General features: G+C 46.2%; 1 protein-coding gene across 3 annotated transcripts in view; it reads right to left on the reverse strand.

Moving 5' to 3' along the window:
- Positions 1 to 21,591, reverse strand: part of GDAP1L1 (ganglioside induced differentiation associated protein 1 like 1) — a 51,276-nt gene that overhangs the window by 25,764 nt on the left and 3,921 nt on the right. For 2 of the 3 annotated variants that reach the window (XR_006200402.1, XM_042930905.1), the window contains exon 1: positions 1,547 to 1,726. Coding sequence is in view for 1 of the 3 variants with exons in the window: in XM_042930905.1 (XP_042786839.1) it covers positions 1,547 to 1,726 (180 nt within the window). In the remaining 2 variants the exon portion in view is untranslated. Of the gene's footprint in view, positions 1 to 1,546; positions 1,727 to 14,337; positions 14,473 to 21,591 lie in introns of those variants that run through there. The other variant, XR_006200403.1, reaches the window with a different exon arrangement.

Below are 21,591 nucleotides of genomic sequence, written 5' to 3' on the forward strand. Positions count from 1 at the left end.
ACCTATAATGATCAGAAACTTGACCCTGTGCCAGGCACTGCCATCAGCACTTCTTTTGTGTCACCTTATTTCACCCTCAAAATAGCCCTCTGAGAAAGGTACTGCCATTAGCTCCATTTTACAGATTATAAAACTGAGGCTTTGGAGTGGCAAGGCGACCTGTCTAAAGTTTTACAGTGAATTACTGGGGAGGATGGCTCTTCCACTGGAGACTGTCTGGCCTCAGCCTATACTCTAAACTGGAGCTACTCAAAGGGGGATCAGTGGACCAGCTTTATCAGCATCACTGGTAGCTGGCTGGACATATGCAGCATCTTGAGCCCCACTCTAGACTTGCTGAATCAGAACATCTGGGGTGGGACCCAGCAGTCTGTGTTTTAACCAGGACCATGCAGTGATTCCAATGTATGCTCAAGTTTGAGTACTGCCAGTCTAGAACACGAAGTTATACTGCCTTTTCAACAACTCTCTCAGCAACTCTGAGAAGGGCTGGGAATTAGAAGTAGCTGCTATTATTATAATTATTGTTATTCATTTTCCAGATGATGAACTGAGCCTGGACCAAGACTCAAACCCAAGTCTTTTGGCTCCAAGGCCCTTTCTCCTTACGGAACCTGTTTCTCTATCTGGAAAATGAGTGAATGGAACAAAAGGATCTCCCAGGGAGAAGAGGAATCCCAGGGTCTGACAATGGGTGCCACTTGGAACCCAGCAGCACACGTTGTTGGGCCCTGGCCATGGTGCTGAATTCGTGCCCCACTGACGGACAGCCGCCTAGGGTGGGAGATTGCGCCCCTAGAGGCGCCCCTGTCACAGGCGCTGTGCCTGGCCCTCGCCCCCAGGAAGCGGGAACCCTGATAACTCAGCATCAGGCTGGATTCCCAACTGCGACCCAGCTCAACTGGGTCTGCGAAGGCGCTGAGGGGCCCTCTCTGTCTTTAAGAGCAAAACAGATTTTAGGGGCCGAACTGAGCTTGCCTTAGGAGATGGGTTAACTCCTTTCTCAGCTCAAGATAAGTGGGGGTGCGGGAGAGGACCAGGGACAGACCCTTCAAGCCCCAGCCAGAGGAAGGCTCCCAGCTGGGCAGAAGCTGTGATCTGGAGGGCCTGTCGTATCCAGGACAGCAGCGTGGAGGGAGGCCCACAACCGGGCTACCGGGGCTGGAGGCTGGATCCCAGGAAGCGCTCCTCCTCCCTTCCCGCAGCAGCCGCCCCCTCCAACAGGCCGCCTTCCCAGCAGTGCCCATTCCCTTCCCCTTGCCTTTGTCTCTCTTCTCAGCCCTCCAACAGACCAGGTCTTTCTGGGAGGGAAAGAGGCAGAATGGATGTTCCCAGAATTGGGGACGGTGCTCCTGGGGCCCAAGACAGCGCCAGTCACCTCCCTGGAGAGCGGCCCAGCATCCTCCATCCTCCGGGTCCCCGAACCCCCACATCCCACCCTCCAGCCTCTCACCAGGTCCTCGGACCCCTTCCTCCTCCTGAATCCCCTCCCCCAAGCCTCCTCGCTACTGGGTGCATCCGGCTCCCCTGCTCCCTTGGGCTCTACCTTCTGAGAGCTGAAGGACTGGGTCCAGTGGTACAGAACCAGGCTCTCCTTGGGCCAATGGGCGGGGCTGGCCGCCTCGGGCGCGTCGGGGGCCTCCACCGGCTTGGCCGCATCGCTCTCCAGCGCCGAGATGGGCCACCAGCTGCAGTTGGTGGGGGTCAGGTTGTTGGGGGTCGCCATGACAGCCCGGAATCAGAGGGAGGAAAGAAGGAGGCTCCGCGGCGGCGGCTCTCTCTCGCCCAGCATCACATGGCCTCGCCGAGCCTGCCCCTCTGCTTCGCTCCCTCCCTCCCCTCTCCGTGAATGTCATTACTCGCTGGGCAAGTGGGGGAGGGGCGCGGGGGATCCCGGGATCTCCTTCCCTCCTCCTCCCCTAGGGACGCCCCTGGCCCCTGCTAGAAAAGCTACCAGTCCCCTCCGTCAGGCTCCGTGGAAGGGTTGGAGGAGCCACAGGAGAATGGGCCGTGTCCCCCAAATAGCTCATATCTGGCCAGCCACCTGCCAAGACTCCACCATTGTTAACGCATTCTGATTCTCAGTCTTCCAAGAAGCAAATACCTCTTAGGACACCTGGTGTTATAGAGACCCATTCCTTGTATAAATCAGCGTCTGGAAATAGCTTTTCTCTCTTTGGAGCTGTTGTTTCCTAGCATTTCTCCTGAAGGATCTCTAAGGGCAGAGGGGAACAAACTATGAAATATAGAGCAAACGCTTACATAGCACTTGCCGTGTGCCCAGGCTTTACAACCATCAACTCACTGAGTCCTCACAATAATCCTATGAGCCTCGTTTTACAGAAGAGGAAACTGAGGCACAGAGAAGCTAAGTGACCTTGTCCAAGGTCCCCTAACTAGTAAGCGGTGGAGCCGAGATTCGAACCCAGCCTGTCTGGCTCCAGAATATATGATCTTAGTGATAAGGTCATGATACTATGATAATGATATAAACAACAGCACAGCAAGCTTTTTATCAACCCAAGCACTTTATACGCATCATCTCATTCATCTGCACAATAATCATTTTTACTAGAGGAGGAAGGTGAGGCTCAGAAATGTCAAGTCATTGGTCCAAGGTCACATCTTCACCCAGGAGACTGAGGCACAACTACAGGAGCCCAAGAAAGCCTGTAATGCCCTGCTGTCACTTAGTTTATGCTTAATATTCATGGGAGTTTCATATAAAGTTCCCTAATATACCCGTGCTTCCCTTGATATAAATATTGTTTTAATTTATTTACCATTGAACAAATAGATGCATCAGGGAGATAGGCTTCTCAATTTGCCTTCCCTCCCTCATGTGATGCTACCAAGCAAGGACTCCTTAGCACATCATCCTTTCAGATTGATGAGCATGGCTCTTGAGGGATCAGTGTCCTTCCTTCTACCAGACAACAAAAGTTCTGTGGTCCATGGGTTTCCCTTTTTGCTTTGGCTGCCAGGAGGCTTGGAGCTACATTTTCTATTAACTCCCAGTTGCCACATTAGCCTTCCTGGTTCGGCAACTTCTTTGTCACCCTTTCAGGAAATTTTTATTCCCTCTTTTTCCTCAAAGTATATTGTTGTTCATGATTTGGTTTTACAAAGAAGGATATGGTGTGTCTTGAGGAAAACTTCAAATGTCTGAATTCAGGGAAGTAAGACCTTAGATATTCCATCAAGGTGAAAAATCTGGTCCCTGTAGAGGCTGCTTTTAGGCAACAGACTAGAGCAATGGAATGTAGAGCGAGGCAAAAGGGCCCAGAGTGACCACTGAGCTGATGCAAACAGGTTCATTAAACAAGCCACTGTGAAATAGCCATAGGCCCTAAGAGACCAACTGCAACCAGGCACAGTTCCTAAGGTTACCCAAAAAGGACAATTGCATACATCCCCATAACTCTTTTACTCCACCCTATAACTTTAGCCCCTCGCCACCACCTCTCAGCAGTCTCCCCTTTGCTGTCTCACAAGTGCTGCCTCGCAGTGTATTCAATAAACTTTTATCTCTTTTGTTCTGCCTTGGGTGAATTCTTATACCACCAGAGCCATGAGCCCCCACCCTACTGGGATGCCCCACAGTCCCTATCTGGGTCTTCAACCTGAATGCATACAGGTGTCCATGCCACAGCAGTTACACCTCAAATGTGTATTCCTTCCCTCAACAAATAGTCATTGTGCACCCATTGTGTGCTAGTCACTTCAGTGGTATCAGAAATACAGTGAAAAATAAGACAGACACTGACCTGCTCTTTGCATTTTTCACTTAGCAATATATCTGGAAAGCGTTTCCTATCAACACAGATCTAGCCCATACTAACAGTCTGCATTGTATGAACGCGCCATAATAAATGTAACAACTCCTATGCCACATGTGCTGTTTTAATCTTTTGTTATAAAAACAATGTTGCAGGGACACCTGGGGGCTCAGTCAGTTAAGCCTCTGACTCTTGGTTTCAGCTCAGGTCTGACTTTAGGGTCTAGAGTTCAAGCCCTGAGTTGGCCTCTGCGCTGGGGGTAAAGCCAACTTACAAAACACACACACATAAAAACCACACACACAAAAAACAATGCTGCAGTAAAAATCCTTATTCACACAGATTTGTGCACATGTTTGAGTATAATTTATACAAATTCCTATAAGTGGAATTGCTAGACCAAAGAATTTGTCTCTTAGGGCACCTGGGTGGCTCAGTTGGTTAAGTGTCTGACTTCGGCTCGGGTCATGATCTCGCGGTCTGTGGGTTCGAGTCCCATGTTGGGCTCTGTGCTGACAGCTCAGAGCCTGGAGCCTGCTTCGAATTCTGTGTTGCCCTCTCTCTCTGCCCCTTCCCCGCTCATGCTTTGTCTTCTCTGTCAAAAATAAATAAACATTTTAAAAAAGCAATAAAAAATTAAAAAAAAAAAAGAATTTGCCTGTGTCAAAGTTCCCTCGGGAGAGGCTATTCCATATTACGCTCCCCACTAAGAATCCACAAAAAGGCCATTTCCCTGCACTTTTCCAACCCAGTGTACTGTTAAACTTTTTTGTTTCTTTTTGAATCTCTGGGTAAAAAATGGTGTATCATGGTTTTTATTTGCTTTTCCTTTTTGAGTTTTTATTATAAAAAATTTTCAAACATATGACATAGCAAACAAGACAGCTCAATGAACACCCATATATCCATCACCTGAATACAATCATTGGTTAAAGTTTGCCATGTTTGTTTAATTAAGGGAGGAGGGTTTGAAGTATTTTGAAACAAATTATAGGCATCATGATACTTCATTGGTGAAATACTTCAGTATTACATACTTTATATCTAGCATAGGTCATTTTCTCACATAAACAACACATTTTTCACATTAAAAAAATTCACAATAAGGCCCTGATATCTAGTTCATACTCATATTTCTCCAGTCGTACCAGAATGATCTTCATAGTTTGTTTGAACCAGGATCCAGTCAGGGACCATGCCATGAATTCTGTTGTTACTTCTCAAGTCTCTTTTTGGAGAATGGTTCTTGTTTCTTTTTATTTTTTTTCCCCACGGTGTTAACTCGCAGAGAGACTAGGCCGGGTGTCCTGTAGAATGTTCCACTTGGGGGTCTGATTGGTCACTGTTCTGCCCTTTAACTTGTCATACTCTCCCTTGTATTTCCTATAAACTAGTACTTGGGTCTAAAGGGAAGACTAGATTCGGGTGAAGCATTTTGGGGGCAAACATTTAATCGTTCCTTCGTGGGTGGTGCCATGTGCTTCATTCTGCCTTGTGGCAGGAGCTCCACGATGTCTTGTTGTCCCACTATTAATGACGCCAAGTTGGATTTGAGTGGTAACCACCCCTCTCCATGTTTAAATGCCCATTTTGCCTCTTCTCACCAGGACCTTATGGGTATCTGGTTTCTCCTCCATTGATGGTCCTTGGCTGAATCAGTTATCAGAGGCTGTAAAAACATTTTCAACTTTGCCCTTCTATGTGTATTTATCGGCTGGCATTCTTTCTTTGAGTTTCATTAAGTCATAAGTGAAGTTGACCATCTTTTCAAATGTTCCCCATCCATTTTAACTTGTCCCAGTGAATTGTCTGTGTTTCTGTGGGGACCCGGGCAATTATACCACAATGTGACGAGTGCTGTGCTAAGGTAAGGACTGGGGCTGTGGTAGAGTCAGGGAGGGACATCTGCTTGCCCCACTTGCCAAGGAAGGCTCTCAGGAGCCATGGCGCTCAGTATGGGTTTCTCTGAAGCAGATCCTGAGACAAGAATGCAAGGACAAGCAGTTAATTTGGGAGAAGGAAACTCTGGGAGGGCAATGGCAGGATGACACAGACAAGAAAGGCGGCCTTGGAAGGTATATGTTCAAGCAAGTTAGCACCATGGGCGCCTGGAGCTTAATCCCGCAGTGAAACTCTGAGGCTGGTGTAAAGCCCCTCCCGAGGAGGAAGAGAGCCAGGGTATTTACACACCGAGTCCTGCCAGTCCGTTGTTAGAAGGCTGTTCCTTGCAGGGAGTGTTAATTCCCCAGCACTTCAGGCCTGCCCCGCAGTCGGCAGAGTGGGTTCCCGGGTCTACAAAAAAGCCCTCAGACCATAAATGTGGGTGCTGCCAGCTGGGGGTCAGCTGGTGTGCACAGAAATGGTGAAAGTAGGGGACACAGGTAGGGCACTATCAGCATCTACTCAGGACGTCTAAGTAGAGAATTTAAGAATGAGGAGGAATTAGCCAGATACAAGAAGATGGGGAAAGGGATGCGTGTTCCAGGCAGAGAGAAGAGCAGGGACAAAGCCCAGAGGTGAGAGAGAGGGTGGGGTGTTCCAGGGACCCGTGGCTGTTCATCTGGCTGGAGACAGGGGTCACAGTTGAGGCTCAGTAGTCATGCCAGGCCTGGTAAGCCACATTTAGGAGTTATCACATCATGCTAAGGGCACTGGGGAGTCACTGGAGAGTTTGAATCAGGAAAATAACATTCAGTTTGGGTGCCGGGAATCTGAAAAACCCTGAAATACATATACTGACAGTCCAGTGTATGAATTCACACTGGAGACTAGCTGTTCCTTGTCAGTGATGGGATTGCTTCTGCCCTTCTTCCGTGAGAACTAGGGATGGACTCAGCCATCAAGGGGTTGCCATTGAATGTGAACTCAGTGCACAGCGAGATGGAGAGCCTGACGGAACTTTTTCACTTGGGTCTACCACTGGTATTATAATATGTATGTTATTATAGTGACAGCTTTGAAGGTTTTCCATGTGCCAGACACTGGGCTAAGCACTTTTTAGTCATTAGCTCAGTTGAGGTGGTATCGTTACTATCTTGATAACACAGATGGGGACATTGATGCTCAGGTGAATGAAGTTATTAGCCCAGGTCAAGAGCTAACATCCAAGTCCATAGAAAATGGAGTTCTAAGTGTCCACACAATAGGGGATTAGATAACTTAGAGTATGTTCATACCATGGAATAATTTATATCTACCAAATGAGGAAGGTTACAACTTAAAGGTTATAATTAAAAACAGGTTATAATTATATAAGCTACTCTAAAAACTCTATTTAGTTTAGCTTACTATAATATTTAAAATACAAAAAGAAGAAAAAGCAGGTTACCAAAAAATACATACAATTAAATTTTAAAGTATATAAATTATAGAAGGATAGTCAGTAAAAGTGGTTTACATCACAGTGAGTGGAGACGGGCAAGAGGAGATCACGCGTACTTCTTTTTTTCTTTGTTGGATCTTCCAGTCTTCCTTCTAATATGGACTGAATTGTCCCCCCACAAAATCCCCATGTGACTGTATTTGTTGATGAAGGGGCTTATTAAGGCTAAAGGAGGTCATAGGGGTAGGGCCCCAATCCTTTACAAGAGCAAGAGACACCAGGGATCACAATCTCCTCAAGCAAGCACCAAGGGAAGGCCCTGTGAGGACATAGTGAGAAGGGGGCTGTCTATAAGCCAGAAGAGAGGTAGAATTCAACTCTACAGGGACCTTGATCTTGGACTCCAGCTTCCAGAACTGTGAGAAAGTACACTTCTATTGTTTAAGCCACCCTAATTGGTGGCAGCCCGAGCAGACTAATACAGCTACAATGGAACTTTAGTTATATCTTTTAAAAATAATTTGAAGTTGGTTTTGGGTTTTTTTTTTTTTGTTTGTTTCTAAAGATACTGCTTGATTTCTCCCTCACTCCTGGGGGCAAACCAGGCCTGGGAAAGGAGAAGGAATTAACATGGTCTAAGTGTCCTTTAGCCAGACACTTTACAGAAATCCTATGAGAAGAGTTCTAACGTCCACACCTGACAGATGGGATCACAGAGGTTCAGGAAACACGAACTGCCTGACCCCAGTCACCATCTAGGATGAAGCAGAGCTGGGGTCGGGATCCAGGTCTGTCTGATCTATCCCCAGATATACCTGAGCCCTTTTCTCCACACACCCCTGCCTCCATATATAACAGATGCTGAAAGGGCCCTGGCTATGGGCGGGGTGGGGTGGGAGGGGGGTGGAGCACATCCTTACAGCCTGTAAAGATCCCTCAGGAGATTTTGCTTCCAAGTTTTGGGCAGGATGAATGGTTTTCCTGGGAGTTAGAAGTCACCTGAAGAAATGTGCTGTGAAAAATCCCAACAGTGGGGGGCGCCTGGGTGGCTCAGTCGGTTAAGCATCGACTCTTGATTTTGGCTCAGGTCATGATCTCACGGTCCATGGGATCAAGCCCTGAGTTGGGCCCTTGGCTGACAGTGCCGAGCCTACTTGGGATTCTCTCTCCGCCCCTCCCCCACTCAAGCGCACATGCTCTCTCTCCCTCTCTCTCAAAATAAATACACAGATTTTTTTTCTTAAAAAAAAATCCTAACAGTGAATGCATCTAATATCTGCATCTATTACATCAGGGCCTGCTGACTCAGGAAGCTACCAGGGCCCCAGTAATGCCCTAAGGGTGTGGCGGAGACATGGCGGGCTGGGAGGGCACATGCTCCACCTGGTGCACAGCTGCTCCTTGTTCCAGCCGATTACTCCCACGGTGGATTGCAACATGGCTGCCAGCTATCCCAGGTTTTCAGGAACCTGGAGATCCAGATGATCACATGAAATCTCTCCTTTTAAAATGTGTTGAGAAAAAAACAAAAACAAAAACACTGGCTGGCACAGAAATAACAAAACATATTTGTGGGTTAGATCAAGCCCTCGCATTGTCAGTTTGCAGCCTCTGCATGAGATCATTTTTGCCACAATCCTAGGGGCAGTATGTTAGTTAACAAAGCACTAGCTACTCTAAGAGATTGCCAAATCACAGTGACTTTACACACTAGTTTATTTTTCACTCACATGAGGTCCAATTAGCAGCAAGTTAGAAGGGCAGAGAGTTCTGTTAACCCTCCCACGTGGCTTCCAAGATCACCCAGGCATTGCTATCCAGTGGGCATTTAATATCCAATGGGCAGACAGTGGAGAGAGAGAGCAGAGGACATTGTGGGAGGTTTTTATGGGTAGCAGCCCTCCTCACTTATGCCCTTGCTCCATTGGCCAGAACTCAGTCATGTGGCCGCCTCACCTAAATGTAAAGGGGAGCTGGGAAATGTAGTCTCTGTGACAGCCTGTGACAGCCAGTTTTCAACACAAACTGTCCTATAGACTGCGTATGTAGACCTCTGGGGTAGTTACCCATCTCTGCCCCATGCAATTACCATCACCTCCATTCTACAGATGAGGAAATGAGCCTGTGACCTGTGAGAAGTCTCGAACCAGGAGCACGGTCTTTCTGACTCTGATCCAGGGATCTTTCCTCTACCCCAGTGTTTCCCAAAGTTGCCATTTCATAAGTCATCCATGGCACTTGTTAAACACTCAAGTCCCTGAATGTTTAGGAGAGCATGTGGTAACCTGTATCTGTATCAGGAATCCCAGAATATTCTTCCCTCAGACTCCACACCAGGGGCTTCACCTCAGAATCATCTAGGGAGCTTTGTGGAATGCTCATCTCTTGGCTCTAACCCCTAGAAATTCTGATTCAGTGGGTCTGCAGGGAGGTGACCTGACACTGACATTTTATTATTCTCCCAGGTGATGTGCAGCTAGGGCTGGGAACCTCTGCTCCCACAACAAATTGGGCCGGTCAGATTTTCAAACTAAAGCAGCAAGAGACAGAGACAGAGAGAGAGAGAGAGAGAGAGAGAGAGAGGGAGAGAGAGAGGGAGAGAGAGAGGGAGAGAGAGAGAAAGACAAGTGAGTCTCTACCCTGAGAAGCAACATTTTAAAAACTCTTCACATGATTCTAATGTGCAGTCTAGGTTGAGACCTTGTTAATAAATGGACCAGAAGACTGAATCAGTCACTTTGGGGTAGGCCAAACTTTCTGTATTTTTAAAGCTCCTCCTGGGTATTATGATACCACTGCCCTAGGGCTCTGCTTCTCAAAGTATCCCCTGAAGTATCAGCATACCTCTGGGAGCTTGGAAAAAATGCAGAATCTCAGGTTCTACGCCAGACCTGCTGAATTAAACCCCCAGGAGATTAGCACACACATTAGTGTGGGAGGCACTGTTCCAGGCACACAGGCTCTTTTTGGGAGGGCAGCCAATTAGGTCCTCCAATCAGGGCTGGCTCATCTTCTCTCTGTCCCCATCCACCCTCCTGAAGCTGCAGGAAGTTTTCTAGTGTCACTAGCATAATCTGTCCTCAAAGGTCTGGGCCTTGCTGCCCCCATGCCGTGACCATCTGTTCATGGATACTTTGTTTAGTCTGGGCATGCGCATGGTTTGATGAATCAACAGGGGACTTGCAGGCCTATTCTGCCAGGGAAGGACATCACAGATGCTGGGTACTGTCTTGGGGGCAGACCATGGGATTGGATGCCTCCCCCGAAGATCTAAAAGCTCTTTAGACCTGCAGGTTGGAGATAAAGGCAGGCTTGTTTTGTGAGGTTCTGGGACCAATCAGAGGAGCCTACCGGGAGGGAGGATGTAGTTCAATAGAGGGAAAAGTTTCAAACGAGTAGAGTTCAAATCCAGGTAGTAAACTTCCTGTTCTCTGAAGAGGACAAATAAATGTTGAATGGCCTCCATTCAGGGGCACCTGGAGGGAACCTCTGGATTGGATGTGAGCTGGAAGGAGAACTCTCCTAAGGCTGAAACACGCAGGCCCTCAGAGGCTGGGAGGCTGGGTCAGGAAGAGCTTGGGGAACAAAATGATTCAGGGTTTTACTGTGCCAATCATGCATGAAGGTAGTTTGCTTAAACACAAATGACAGTTTCTGCATGAAATAATTTCCGTGTCGGTCTCCACCAGTTTGAAAGCTGTGAGGTCAGTGGCTGGGCTGCCTGTAGAGTCCACAGCACCTGGAACAGATACAGCAGCACCTGTCCAGTAAGTATGTGTTAACTTAAACGTAAATGGCTTAAGGTGAGCATTGATCTATTTGTCTCTTATTGGTAATTTCTGTGCATTGTGGGACAATTTGGCATCCTTTTGTGCCCTTTAAAGCACCTTTGTCAGGTGTTCAAATTGTCCATTTTTTCTGCTTGCTTTCTCATTAAGTGCTAATTCTTTTTCACCCAGCTTGTATGTGCATGGCATTCTTTGTAATGGCAAAACAACTCAAATATCCTAAATGGACCACAAAAGGGGGTTGTTGAATCACTCAGGGGCTCTCTTCCCACAAAGCCCATCCAAACAATCCAAGTTAAGAACCTCTTATCTGGAAGGATCCCAGAATGATGCCAACAGCATGATCTCCAGGGCAATGTTCTCTATGAACTACTTTGTGCTTGGCCATATCTTGGTTTTTTGTTTTGTTTTGTTCTGTTTTGTTTTTTCTGTTCTGAACATCTATTACTTTTGAATGAGAAAAACCAACCAGCAGATATTGGACTGGTTTTAAACTCTATTTTAGATCTCTCCTTTATTTTAGCCAGCTTTATCTAGTTGGCAATGTTATTATTTGAGAAAATTGCACATTGAAATACAGAGTGAATGCTTCCAACAACCACTTAACAAGGAAGCTGAGGCCCTTAGAGAAAAACAGTTATCTGTCCCAGGGTACATGAGATAAGAGCAGAACTCAGCCCCTCATTTGCAGATGGGTGTTCTTTCTCATAGATCACTCCCCTCCCTTCCCATGTTGAACCTCTAAATGTTTTCTCTCATGAAGATAGCAATGCAGGGGTGTCCCAGGCATTCTTGGCCTCACAGGTTGGATGCTTCATTTCACTGACATGACTTGTGTCTTTCAGAGTGGAGAGAGCCATCAGACCAGGCAGCCTCCGCATATGCCTTTGCTTACTGGATAACCATAACAGATCAAAGGCACAGAACTTCTGGCAGAAGTTGTGGACCTGGCACTAGGCCAGGAGCGATCTTCCCACTTTGAAAGTCTGCTGTTGGGTGATCTTCAAAGGCTGCAGGCAAGTCTGTGCCATTTCTGCCACGTGGGACACTTTCTTGGGAGTATCCGGGATTACTGAGAGGTTGTCCATGCACACTTCCTCCAGGATGGCTCCAGCTTCTCTGAGCTAAGTGAAAGGTGTAGGCACTTCTCCAGGAGTCCTTGACATGCTGAGCAGCACTTAGGACTGGGCTCCACTCCTTTTCCATTTGATAGGACCCAGCAGAGGGAAGGTGAAAGCATTCATGCTGCATCAGAACCTATGCCAGCAGCTTCAGGCTCTGCAGAAGCACCACGGGCTTGGCTCAGCTGTGACAGGCTGGACAATTCACAGGGTGAATGGATCTCAGGTTTCACAGCTGAGAAATAAGCATGAGGATTTTTTATTGTTGTTTTTTCTCCTGGCATTTGGGCAGATGAGTCCATGGTGGGTATTCTAGGTGTCCTGAAGTCAGCTGCAGAATACATTTCATTTGGGGGCCCTGGTCTGTGATAAAGAATATCTCTGGGCTAATATAATTCTTGGACTTGGCTCCTGGGTCTGGGTGTTCACGGGGAGAAGGTGCCTTGGAAGTGCAGTAGAGAAATTCTGAAGGCCAGAGGATGTGAGCATTGACAAGTTCTCAAGGCCTACACTGAGGGATTCTTTCTACACCTTCTCAGGGAAAGACAAACAGGCACTTACATGACTCTTTTTTTTTTTTTAATGTTTATTGATAAAAAGAGAGCATGAGGGAGAAGGAAAGGGGCAGAGAGAGAGGGAGAGAGAGAATCCCAAGCAGGCTCTGCACATCAGCGCAGAGCCTGACACGGGGCTCGAACTCACAAACCGTGAGATCATGACCTGAACTGAAATCAAGAGTTGGACATTTAACCAACTGAGCCACCCAGGTGCCCCTACATGACAAAATCTTAAGGACAGATTGCATAGTAATAATTAAAGAGGTGTTGCTTAAAAAATCTTCGGTGGCTTTACTAGAAAATTACAAAATTAATACACATTCGTCATAACAAATTCAAATAATATATAACATAAGCAGTAAATATAACTCCATTCTCTTTAAGAGGTACAAAACAAAATAAGGTATCATTTTTTCAAACTATCAGAAATAGCCAGCTTAAAAAACTGGTAATATCCAGCACTGGCACAGGTGTAGGCCAGGGTATTTTAACCTCAGCACTACTGACATAATTCTTTGCAGCGGGACCTGTCCTGTTTATCCTTGGATGCCTCAGTCCCCTAGACACCAGTAGCATCCAGCACTACCTCCCAGGCTGTGACAACAAAGAATGTCTCCAATGCCTGTCAAATGTCCCCTGAAGGGGTACAAAATCACCCTCTCCCCCCACAGAGCCACTGAAGACAAAAGGACACCCCGAACACCACCGGTGGGAGTGGAATCTGGCAGTTTAACATACCTATCAGGTATTAAAATGTGTATCACAAGGATAACCCTTCAAAATATATTTACAGGGGCACAAACTTGTCCATCAAGCACTCATGGTAACAATGGTTAATGGCACTAATGGTTAATACAGTACTATTGGTAATATTTTAAAAATTAGCAATGATCTAAATAACATTGGTAGGAAATTGGTTAAATATCTATCTATCTATCTATCTATCTATCTATCTATCTATCTATCTACAAAATGCCCAGACATACAACTGAATTAGGCAGCTCTGATATAGAGGTCTTCAAGATAAAATTGTTATAGGGGAAAAAAGCAAGGTGCAGAACAGTGTATAGAACATTTTTTTTTTTAATTTAAAGAACAAAATTGTATGAATAAGTGAGTGTGTGTGTGTATGTATATGTGTATATATGTATATGTATATATATATACACACATACATATACATATATACACACATATATATACATATACATATATACACACATATATATACATATACATATATATGTGTATATATATAAAGATATGCATAAAAATATGTATGGATACATGGTTTTAAAGCCTGGAAGGAGGTGCACTAAACCACAAACTGTGGCTATCTCTCTGCAGAGCAGGATATGGGGGTGAGGGGCCGGGGTGGGGGGGATGGTGAGGGAGTACCTGGGGTTTTCTATTTCTACTTTAAATATCTCATAATCAGAGCACCTGGGTGGCTCAGTCCGTTAAGTTGGATTTTGGTTCAGGCCATGATCTCATGGTTCATGGGTTTGAGCCCCACGTTGGGCTCTGTGATGACAGCTCAAAGCCTGGAGCCTGCTTCGGTTTCTGTGTCTCCCTCTCTTTCTGCCCCTCTCCCCCCCACCCCACCCATCTCAAAAATTAAGTGAAACATTAAAAAAAAGGTTTTTTTTAATCTCATAATCACTTGCATCGTTTTACAAGGACATTATAAAATAACGAAGGTAAAAATAAGAAGTCGAAAAGGAAAAAAGGAAAGAAAGGAACCCTCATTGGAGTCCCACCTGCCCTCACCTGGAGTAAGTAAACCTGGCTTAAAGGACTCCTCGTGCCCTGCACTTTGAAGATCCCACAGCAGCATCATAGGCACCATGGCACCAGATCATCAAAGCAATTCTTCTAGTTGGCAGAGGAGTAGTTATTTTCATCCTGCAAATGGGGAAACTGAAGTTCAGGGAGTGCAGTAGTTGCCCAAGGGTCCATACCAGGGAGCAGTCCCAGAGATTCCAAAGTCACAGGCACAGGTCTGGCCTCAGGCTCTCACAACCATGGGCCCAACAAGTCTGTCCTGTCCCAGTGCTCCTACTTGTGGCCACTTCAATCCACTCCAGCAGAGCTCAGATTCCTGCCCCCAAGGGCATTTTCCTCCCTCTGGCTCTCCTTTGCTGCAGGCAAAGGTCAGTTTTTAGGAAGAGGCCGGTTTGAGATCTGTCCCTGTCACTCACCAGTTCAACTAGTGGCTTCACTTCTCTGGGCCTCATCTGTAAAATGGAGATAAATGTACCTAACTCCCAGAATTGTTTTGAGACTCAAAGCAATCACATTTGTGAATGCATTTTGTAAAATATAAAGCTCTTAAAGGTATTAGTTGATTTATTTTTTAATGTTTATTTTTGAGAGAAAGAGTGCAAGAGGGGGAGGGGCAGAGAGAGAGGGAGACACGGAATCCAAAGCAGACTCCAGGCTCTGAGCTGTCAGCACAGAGCTCAACGTGGGGCTCAAACCCATGAACCGTGAGATCATGACCTGAACCGAAGTTGGACACAACCGACTCAGCCACCCAGGCACCCCCCAGTTGATTTTATTTTAGCAAAATAAAACTTTAGCTCTCTTCCCATGGGGTTGGTTAGAATGAACACTGCTGGGGTGACTGCAAGGGAGAAGGCATTGAATGGAAACTGGAATCTGAAACACCGTACAATGATTTGCAATATATTGCAATGTGCTGAGAAGGCCATACAGAGTTCAGAAAATGGGTCAATCCACCTAAGCTAGTACCTTACCTGAGCCAGGTTCTCACAGAACCTTTTACAGGGCTCTGGGCTCAGCGCTGTCACCAGGGATAGATGCCAAAATGCTAAACATCTTAGGGCAGAGGAACAAGGAAACAAGTGAAGTGTATTGCCAGCACCATGGATTGTATTTCTACTCACAGGAAAATGGACTGGGCAGTAAGCAAGTTAATAGTCCATCCAGGATTTATGGGAGTATTCAGTTAATTTATGAACATTATGTATATATATTTTTAATGTTTATTCATGAGAGAGAGCGAGAGCGAGAGCGAGAGAGAGAGAGAGACAAAGCATGAGTGGGGGAGGGGCAAAGCGAGAGAGGGACACAGAATCAGAAGCAGGCTCCAGGCTCTGAGCTGTCAGCACAGAGCCCGATGCGGGGCTCGAACTCACGGACCACAAGATCATGACCTGAGCCGAAGTCAGACGCTTAACTTACTGAGCCACCCAGGTACCCCAATTTATTAACATTATAAAAAGTAAGGTATGCAGAAGCACATGGGGCAAAATTCCATTTCCTACCATCCCAGTGAAATGCGGCAAAGCCTTGTGAAGAATATGGCAGCAACAATGGGCAGACTTAAAGGAGCTCATCTCATGCTGGAGGGGGTGTAGTGAGGGGGGCCCTGAGTGTGTGAGTGGTTGATAACCTTGCCTTTATGTAATTTCTAAGCACATTACTGGAGACTTTAGACAGCCCATACCTTCTTCAGGTGTAAAATCCTATTTTAAGAAAATAATCAGGCTTATGGTCAGATGTAGATACAGACACAAACGTAAACATTTTTATATGTACATACACACATAAACAAGGATTTTCAGATCAGAGTTCTTTATTATAGCAAACATACACACACCAACTGTCCAAACATAGAGGAATGGTCAACTACAGAGGAAATTATGAATGTATTTAAGTGATGGACCATTATACAGTCATGTAAGTCATGTTTCTGGGGAATATGTGTGACCTGGAAAATGCTTACAATAGATAATGAAAAGAAGCAGAATATTAAACCGTATATACAGTTTATCAGCAATTAAAATATATACATTTAAAATAATAGTAATATTAATAATAGCAGCTACGAGGTACTATGAGTCAGGCAGTGTCCTAGCCTGTTATTCACTCAACTCTCTCCAAGCCTTCTAAAGTGGGTACTATCATTATCCCCATTTTTCAGAAAAGTACATGGAAGCACAGGGGCTTGGGCAGCATGTCCAGGGCCACACACAGGGGTGGGGGTGGTGAAGCCAGATTGTGAACAGAGCTGGTCCGGCTCTTAGGCACTCTGCAGCCCCGCGACAAAAATGCTCATAGTGGTCGTCCCCAAGTGCTGGGGCTGAAGGACATACAATTTTCTTCTTTATATTTTCCAAATTTTCTATAGAGGTACATTTTTCTTTTGTGAAAATTATGCTTTATTAAAAAATAATGTATAAATACATTAAAAATACTTCCAAAGTACAAAAGGTATTAAATAACTTAGGAGCCAGATGGATGGGAGGTGGTGAATCAGATCCAATTTGATCCAGTACAGTGGGAAAGGGATCAGGAAAGGCCAGAAGACTAGGCTCAGGGGGAAAGATAACCTGTTAGATTCTGAACACATCTCGTTTCACTAGGCGTTGTGGAACATCCATGTAGAGACAACCAGCAGGACACGGGACACAGAAGTGTGGTGAGGGGTGCAGGGGCCAAGGGCAGGTTGCCCCAAGATGGCCATTTTGACATGAAGATTATTGTGAGCTGAAGGCAACAGAGACCCTGTGAGCTCAAGAGAAACTTTTGCCCCTCCCTTTAACTATACAAAAGAATCTAAATTGGGGATCTTTCCCAGAATATGGGTTATTAGCAGAGATAAACTTTATCTGAGTGACCCATCTGCATGGCAGGACAAACGTCTAATTACCAACATCTACTTTATCACTCTGGGAAACGCATTCCTTTCTTCTGGAGTCCCAGGCTCCTGCTCCCTTCTCCTTAGTTCAGAATGACATATGTATTTATTCTGGCTGTCTGTGTAGATTCCCTGTACATATACTGTCTGTCCGCCTGCCCCCGATCCCTTTCTTTGGGTAAGAACAACCCATCTTTTCCTTTGGAGAAGTACCCTACCTGTTCTCTGTAGTGCTGGTGAGACTGGAAATCAAAGTGCCTGGCTATCCAAGAAGTGGGCACATCTATCAAGCTAAAGGAGAACTTTTCTTGAGGTCAAAACCTGTACTTCTGTTACAGGTAATTCACGATTCCTAGTAAGCCTGCAGTGCCCCCAGCCATTTAGTGAATGGCCTTTGCTGCTTGGGAAGCCATTGCTCGGTTTTGAGTCTGAAATTCCATTTTCTTGAGTCCATAGTGAGATAAGAGTCTTAAAATCTGGCTTTTGTGGGGAGGAAAAAGGGTTTTTTAATTTCCAAACTCTTTATAGATCAAGAGCACAAACTGAGGGTGAGAGGATAGACTTTCTAGAAGTCACAGTGTGGAGGTGACACACTAAGATTAAAGAGAAGTTCCCATAAAAGGCCTTCTGGGCTTTCTCAGGAGAAAGAGGAGGACAAGAAACAGATACAAGTGTTCTGGTCCGCCTTTCTCTAAGGCCAGATCCCTTGCATGGGGCTTAGAAGCATCTAGACAAGCTTGGAGGACACTGGTGCCCCATTCTCTGAGCACAGCCGAGGGGCAAGCACGGGCAGCTCAGAGAAGACCCACGCTGGCCGGGTCGTGGCACCAGGTTGGCACCCAGGCTACACAAGTAGCCCCAGGAGAGGATGTGGTGGACAAGAGCAGTTCTCCCTTCCCTTTCACCAGTGTGCCATGTGAGTGACTTGGAAGTGCACACCTGTCCCAGTGCCGTGCAGAGCAGACGAGGAAAGGTCAGGAGACAAGTTGTGAGAACTGCGGCACACGAGGACCTCATGACTACAAACACTAGCACTTTCCATGATTTTGCTCAGAAACGAAATCAGGCCAGCCCCATCTTGGTGGGCCCCACCAGAATCCATAATGCCTAGGGACAAGTCTAGGGCAGCCACATGGCAGCGGAGACCAGCAAAGGGGAGGGAACGCATCTGAGCCACAAAGCTCATCTGCTGCCCCCTTCTCCTGCCCAGATGCCACTCTGTGTGTGTGTCGGGGGGGGGGGGGGGAACAGAAGGAGAAGAGGGAGGGAAGAAAACTCTAAAATACTGCATATTTGTGCAAAACTGTGTATGAACCAGAAGGGAGGGAAGCCCCCCAGGACTGGGGGAGGATGGAAGTCTGAGCAAGGTGACACTGCATGAAACACGAAGTTGTGTGGTTTCGCACCCAAGGAGCAGCAGGCAAAATGTGATGCTGCTAAGGGGCCAAACGAGGAACCCGACTACTGTACAGGGGGACACAGAAGAATGAAAAATGTGTGGGACCAAATCACTCTGAACACGATGCCCCAGAGAGGCTGCCTGTGAACTCCTGGCACCCGGAGAAGCTCTGGTCTCCAGTCTGAGAAAGCCTGGTTGTTCAGCACTCCCTTTTGCAGAGTGAGCTTTCTGGTAGCCTCTCCAAGAGAGTCACAGCGTCATCCCAGGATGACAAGGATGTGAGATGGGAAGGGTGGCAGGGCGAGGCCCTTGAGGACCAGCAGCTGGACACAGGAGGAGCAGCTAAGAGCATGGCCCTGGGTGCAGGGCCACACAAGCTAGAAGGGAAGTGGAGTTAAGAGGGAGGTCATGACTAGTGTCAGACAATGTTCAGAACTCAAGCAACATTAAAAACTGAGAAAGAGACACTAGTTTCGGCAAGAAGAAGTTACTCATGACCTTGGCAAGAAGTGTTTCAGTAGGGATGGAAGTCGGGCTGCAGTGGGCTGAAGAGAGAGAGAAGTGAAGAAGGAGGGATACTGACTATGGTTCTAAGGGGGAGAATAGGACAGGAGCCTTAGGGGGTATCTGAGTAGTAGGGGCCTTTGTGGGCTTGGGTTTTGTGGGTTTTTTCCCATTGATTTTGTTTTTTAAAGGATGGGGGAAGACACGGTATGTGTTTGCATATATGGAAAAATGGACTGAGTCTCCTGAGAACGGGGGCAAGATGGGAAGCAAAGTGGTGTCAGAGTAGGGACCGGTCTTAGAGAAAAGGGGAAGGCATGGCTCTAGAGACGGGCCAAGACAGAAACAGACCTCATATCCAAAGCTTCTCAGGACACAGGTGTACCTTTCTAGTGAAATCTTTTCTTTTTCCCTCAGGCAGAACTAGATATTCATGAAAGTATAAGCAGAGAATGAAGAAATATTTTGACAAATTATAGCTATGCATCAATGCCTGAGAGGGAAGATTGGTTAAGAGACCATGCAGGGCAAGGAAAGAATTCTTGGAGCCAGGAAACCATAATCCAACAGTTCAAATGTAGAATAAGTTGGAGACTTATCAAGACTTAAGTTAAAAAACTCAACCTGCCATTGCCTAGTCAATTGGCAGATGCGGTAAAGTATGAACGCCTACATAAATGCTTAGCTCAACAGCCTTGGAGCAGGGGCTCTTTACATTTTTGGTTGTTATTTTGCCTAAGTAATACATTGCCAGGATCCAAAACTCAGAACACAAGGTCCAGGCTGTCTCCACCCCAACCCAGGTCTCCACAGGGCTGCCCCAAGATCTCTCAAGTTCAGTGTGGCTAAAGGGAGCTCCTCATGTAGAGGCATCTCACTCCAGTCAGGTGGTGAGAGCAGACTTTAGCCAGACTGCCTTGGTTCAAATTCTAGCTCAGCACGTACTAACTTTGTGACCTCAGGCAAGTTACTGTACTTTGCTTTCAGTTTCCTCATCTGGAAAATGAAGATGATAAAGGTAATCTCGTAAGATTGTTGGGAGGATCAGACGGGGTTTGCAGACCGTAAAAGTACTAGCTTTTATTATTATCCTCCATCTAAATATCGTTTTTCATCTGTTCCCCGTCAAATGGATTCAGTAGGATTACATTAGAAATAGGCAATAATACCCATTCAGTGGCTCAATCCAGAAAGCAGCTTTTCATTGTCCACTTTTGCTCACATTTAATCTCTCACCAAAGCCTAATGTATACAACTTTCAATCTGCTAACATGCTCTCCATTCTTATAGCCACCTGCTCTTTAGAGATCACTGCCAACTCAGGATGGGATCACTGTGCCATTCAGGCTGAAACCAGAGTAATCATTCTAAAATAAAGTGGTCCTTTCTCTTCTCTTCCATAGTCTCCACGATTCTGAAAATAAACCCTTTGACATGGCCTCTAAGATGAAGACCCTTGGTTATGGGTCTGCTTTCTATCTGCACGTTAAACCCCTTATGCCCAAAACTAAATTCACCCATTCCCCAAGCTTACTGACTTCATGGATCTCCCTCCCTGGTGAATGGTGCCACCTACTGGCCACTCATTCACTCAGGCCAGACAGCTCTCTGACCAGAATACCCAGCCAAGTGTGCTAATTTTAAATGCCAGGGCTCCTTAGATGCTTCTCCCCACTTTAGCCACTGTTCCAGTTCTGGCCTTCATTTACATTATTTCAAATGTCTTCAAACTGGCCTTACATCCCCCTCCTTCCTCATCTGCTTTCTAAGAGGCTGCCAGAGTGATATATATGGCTCACTGGCACATCACTTCTTTGCTTAAGGACAAAATGCAAGCTATTTAACACGATTCTCTCCTGGAGTTGGCTTGGATGCTCTCCGTTCTCATCCTAGTCCCTTCTCACATTCGAGGTCAGTGCCTGCCTTTCAGAACCCAGTTTAGACAGAACTTCCTCCAGGAAGCCTGGAGACATCCCTCTGCACCTCCAGACCAGGCTAGGCAACCCTTCTGGGTGCCCACGCAGCACCCTGTGCCTCTGCTTACACACAGCACCCTATGCCTCTGCTTATACACAGCACTGGGCAAGCAGCAGGCAGTCACTAAAGTCTGTGAAAGAAGAGTGGGGACAGAGGACAAACAAGGAAACGTAACATACTGCGGTCCCACAGCAGAGACCAGGATGCAGCTCTCTTTCCCAGACTTCCAAAATGACACCACATATTTACTACCCACTACCAAGTTGCTTTGGTAACAGAAATATTTCATAACAGCATGATGGGGGAGATTAAAAATATTTAAATAGTTTCTGGCACATAGTGAGCAGTCAATGATTTCACTTGACCAGTAATTACTGCGTGCCAACTCTGTGCCAGGCAAGAGTTTGGGCCCTGAGAATACACTGTATTTTCATCAACTCTAAGACACCGTCATTTTAAACCCTCACTATCTTTTGTA

This window comes from Panthera leo, chromosome A3, assembly GCF_018350215.1.
Source record: "Panthera leo isolate Ple1 chromosome A3, P.leo_Ple1_pat1.1, whole genome shotgun sequence".
Taxonomy (NCBI): domain Eukaryota; kingdom Metazoa; phylum Chordata; class Mammalia; order Carnivora; family Felidae; genus Panthera; species Panthera leo.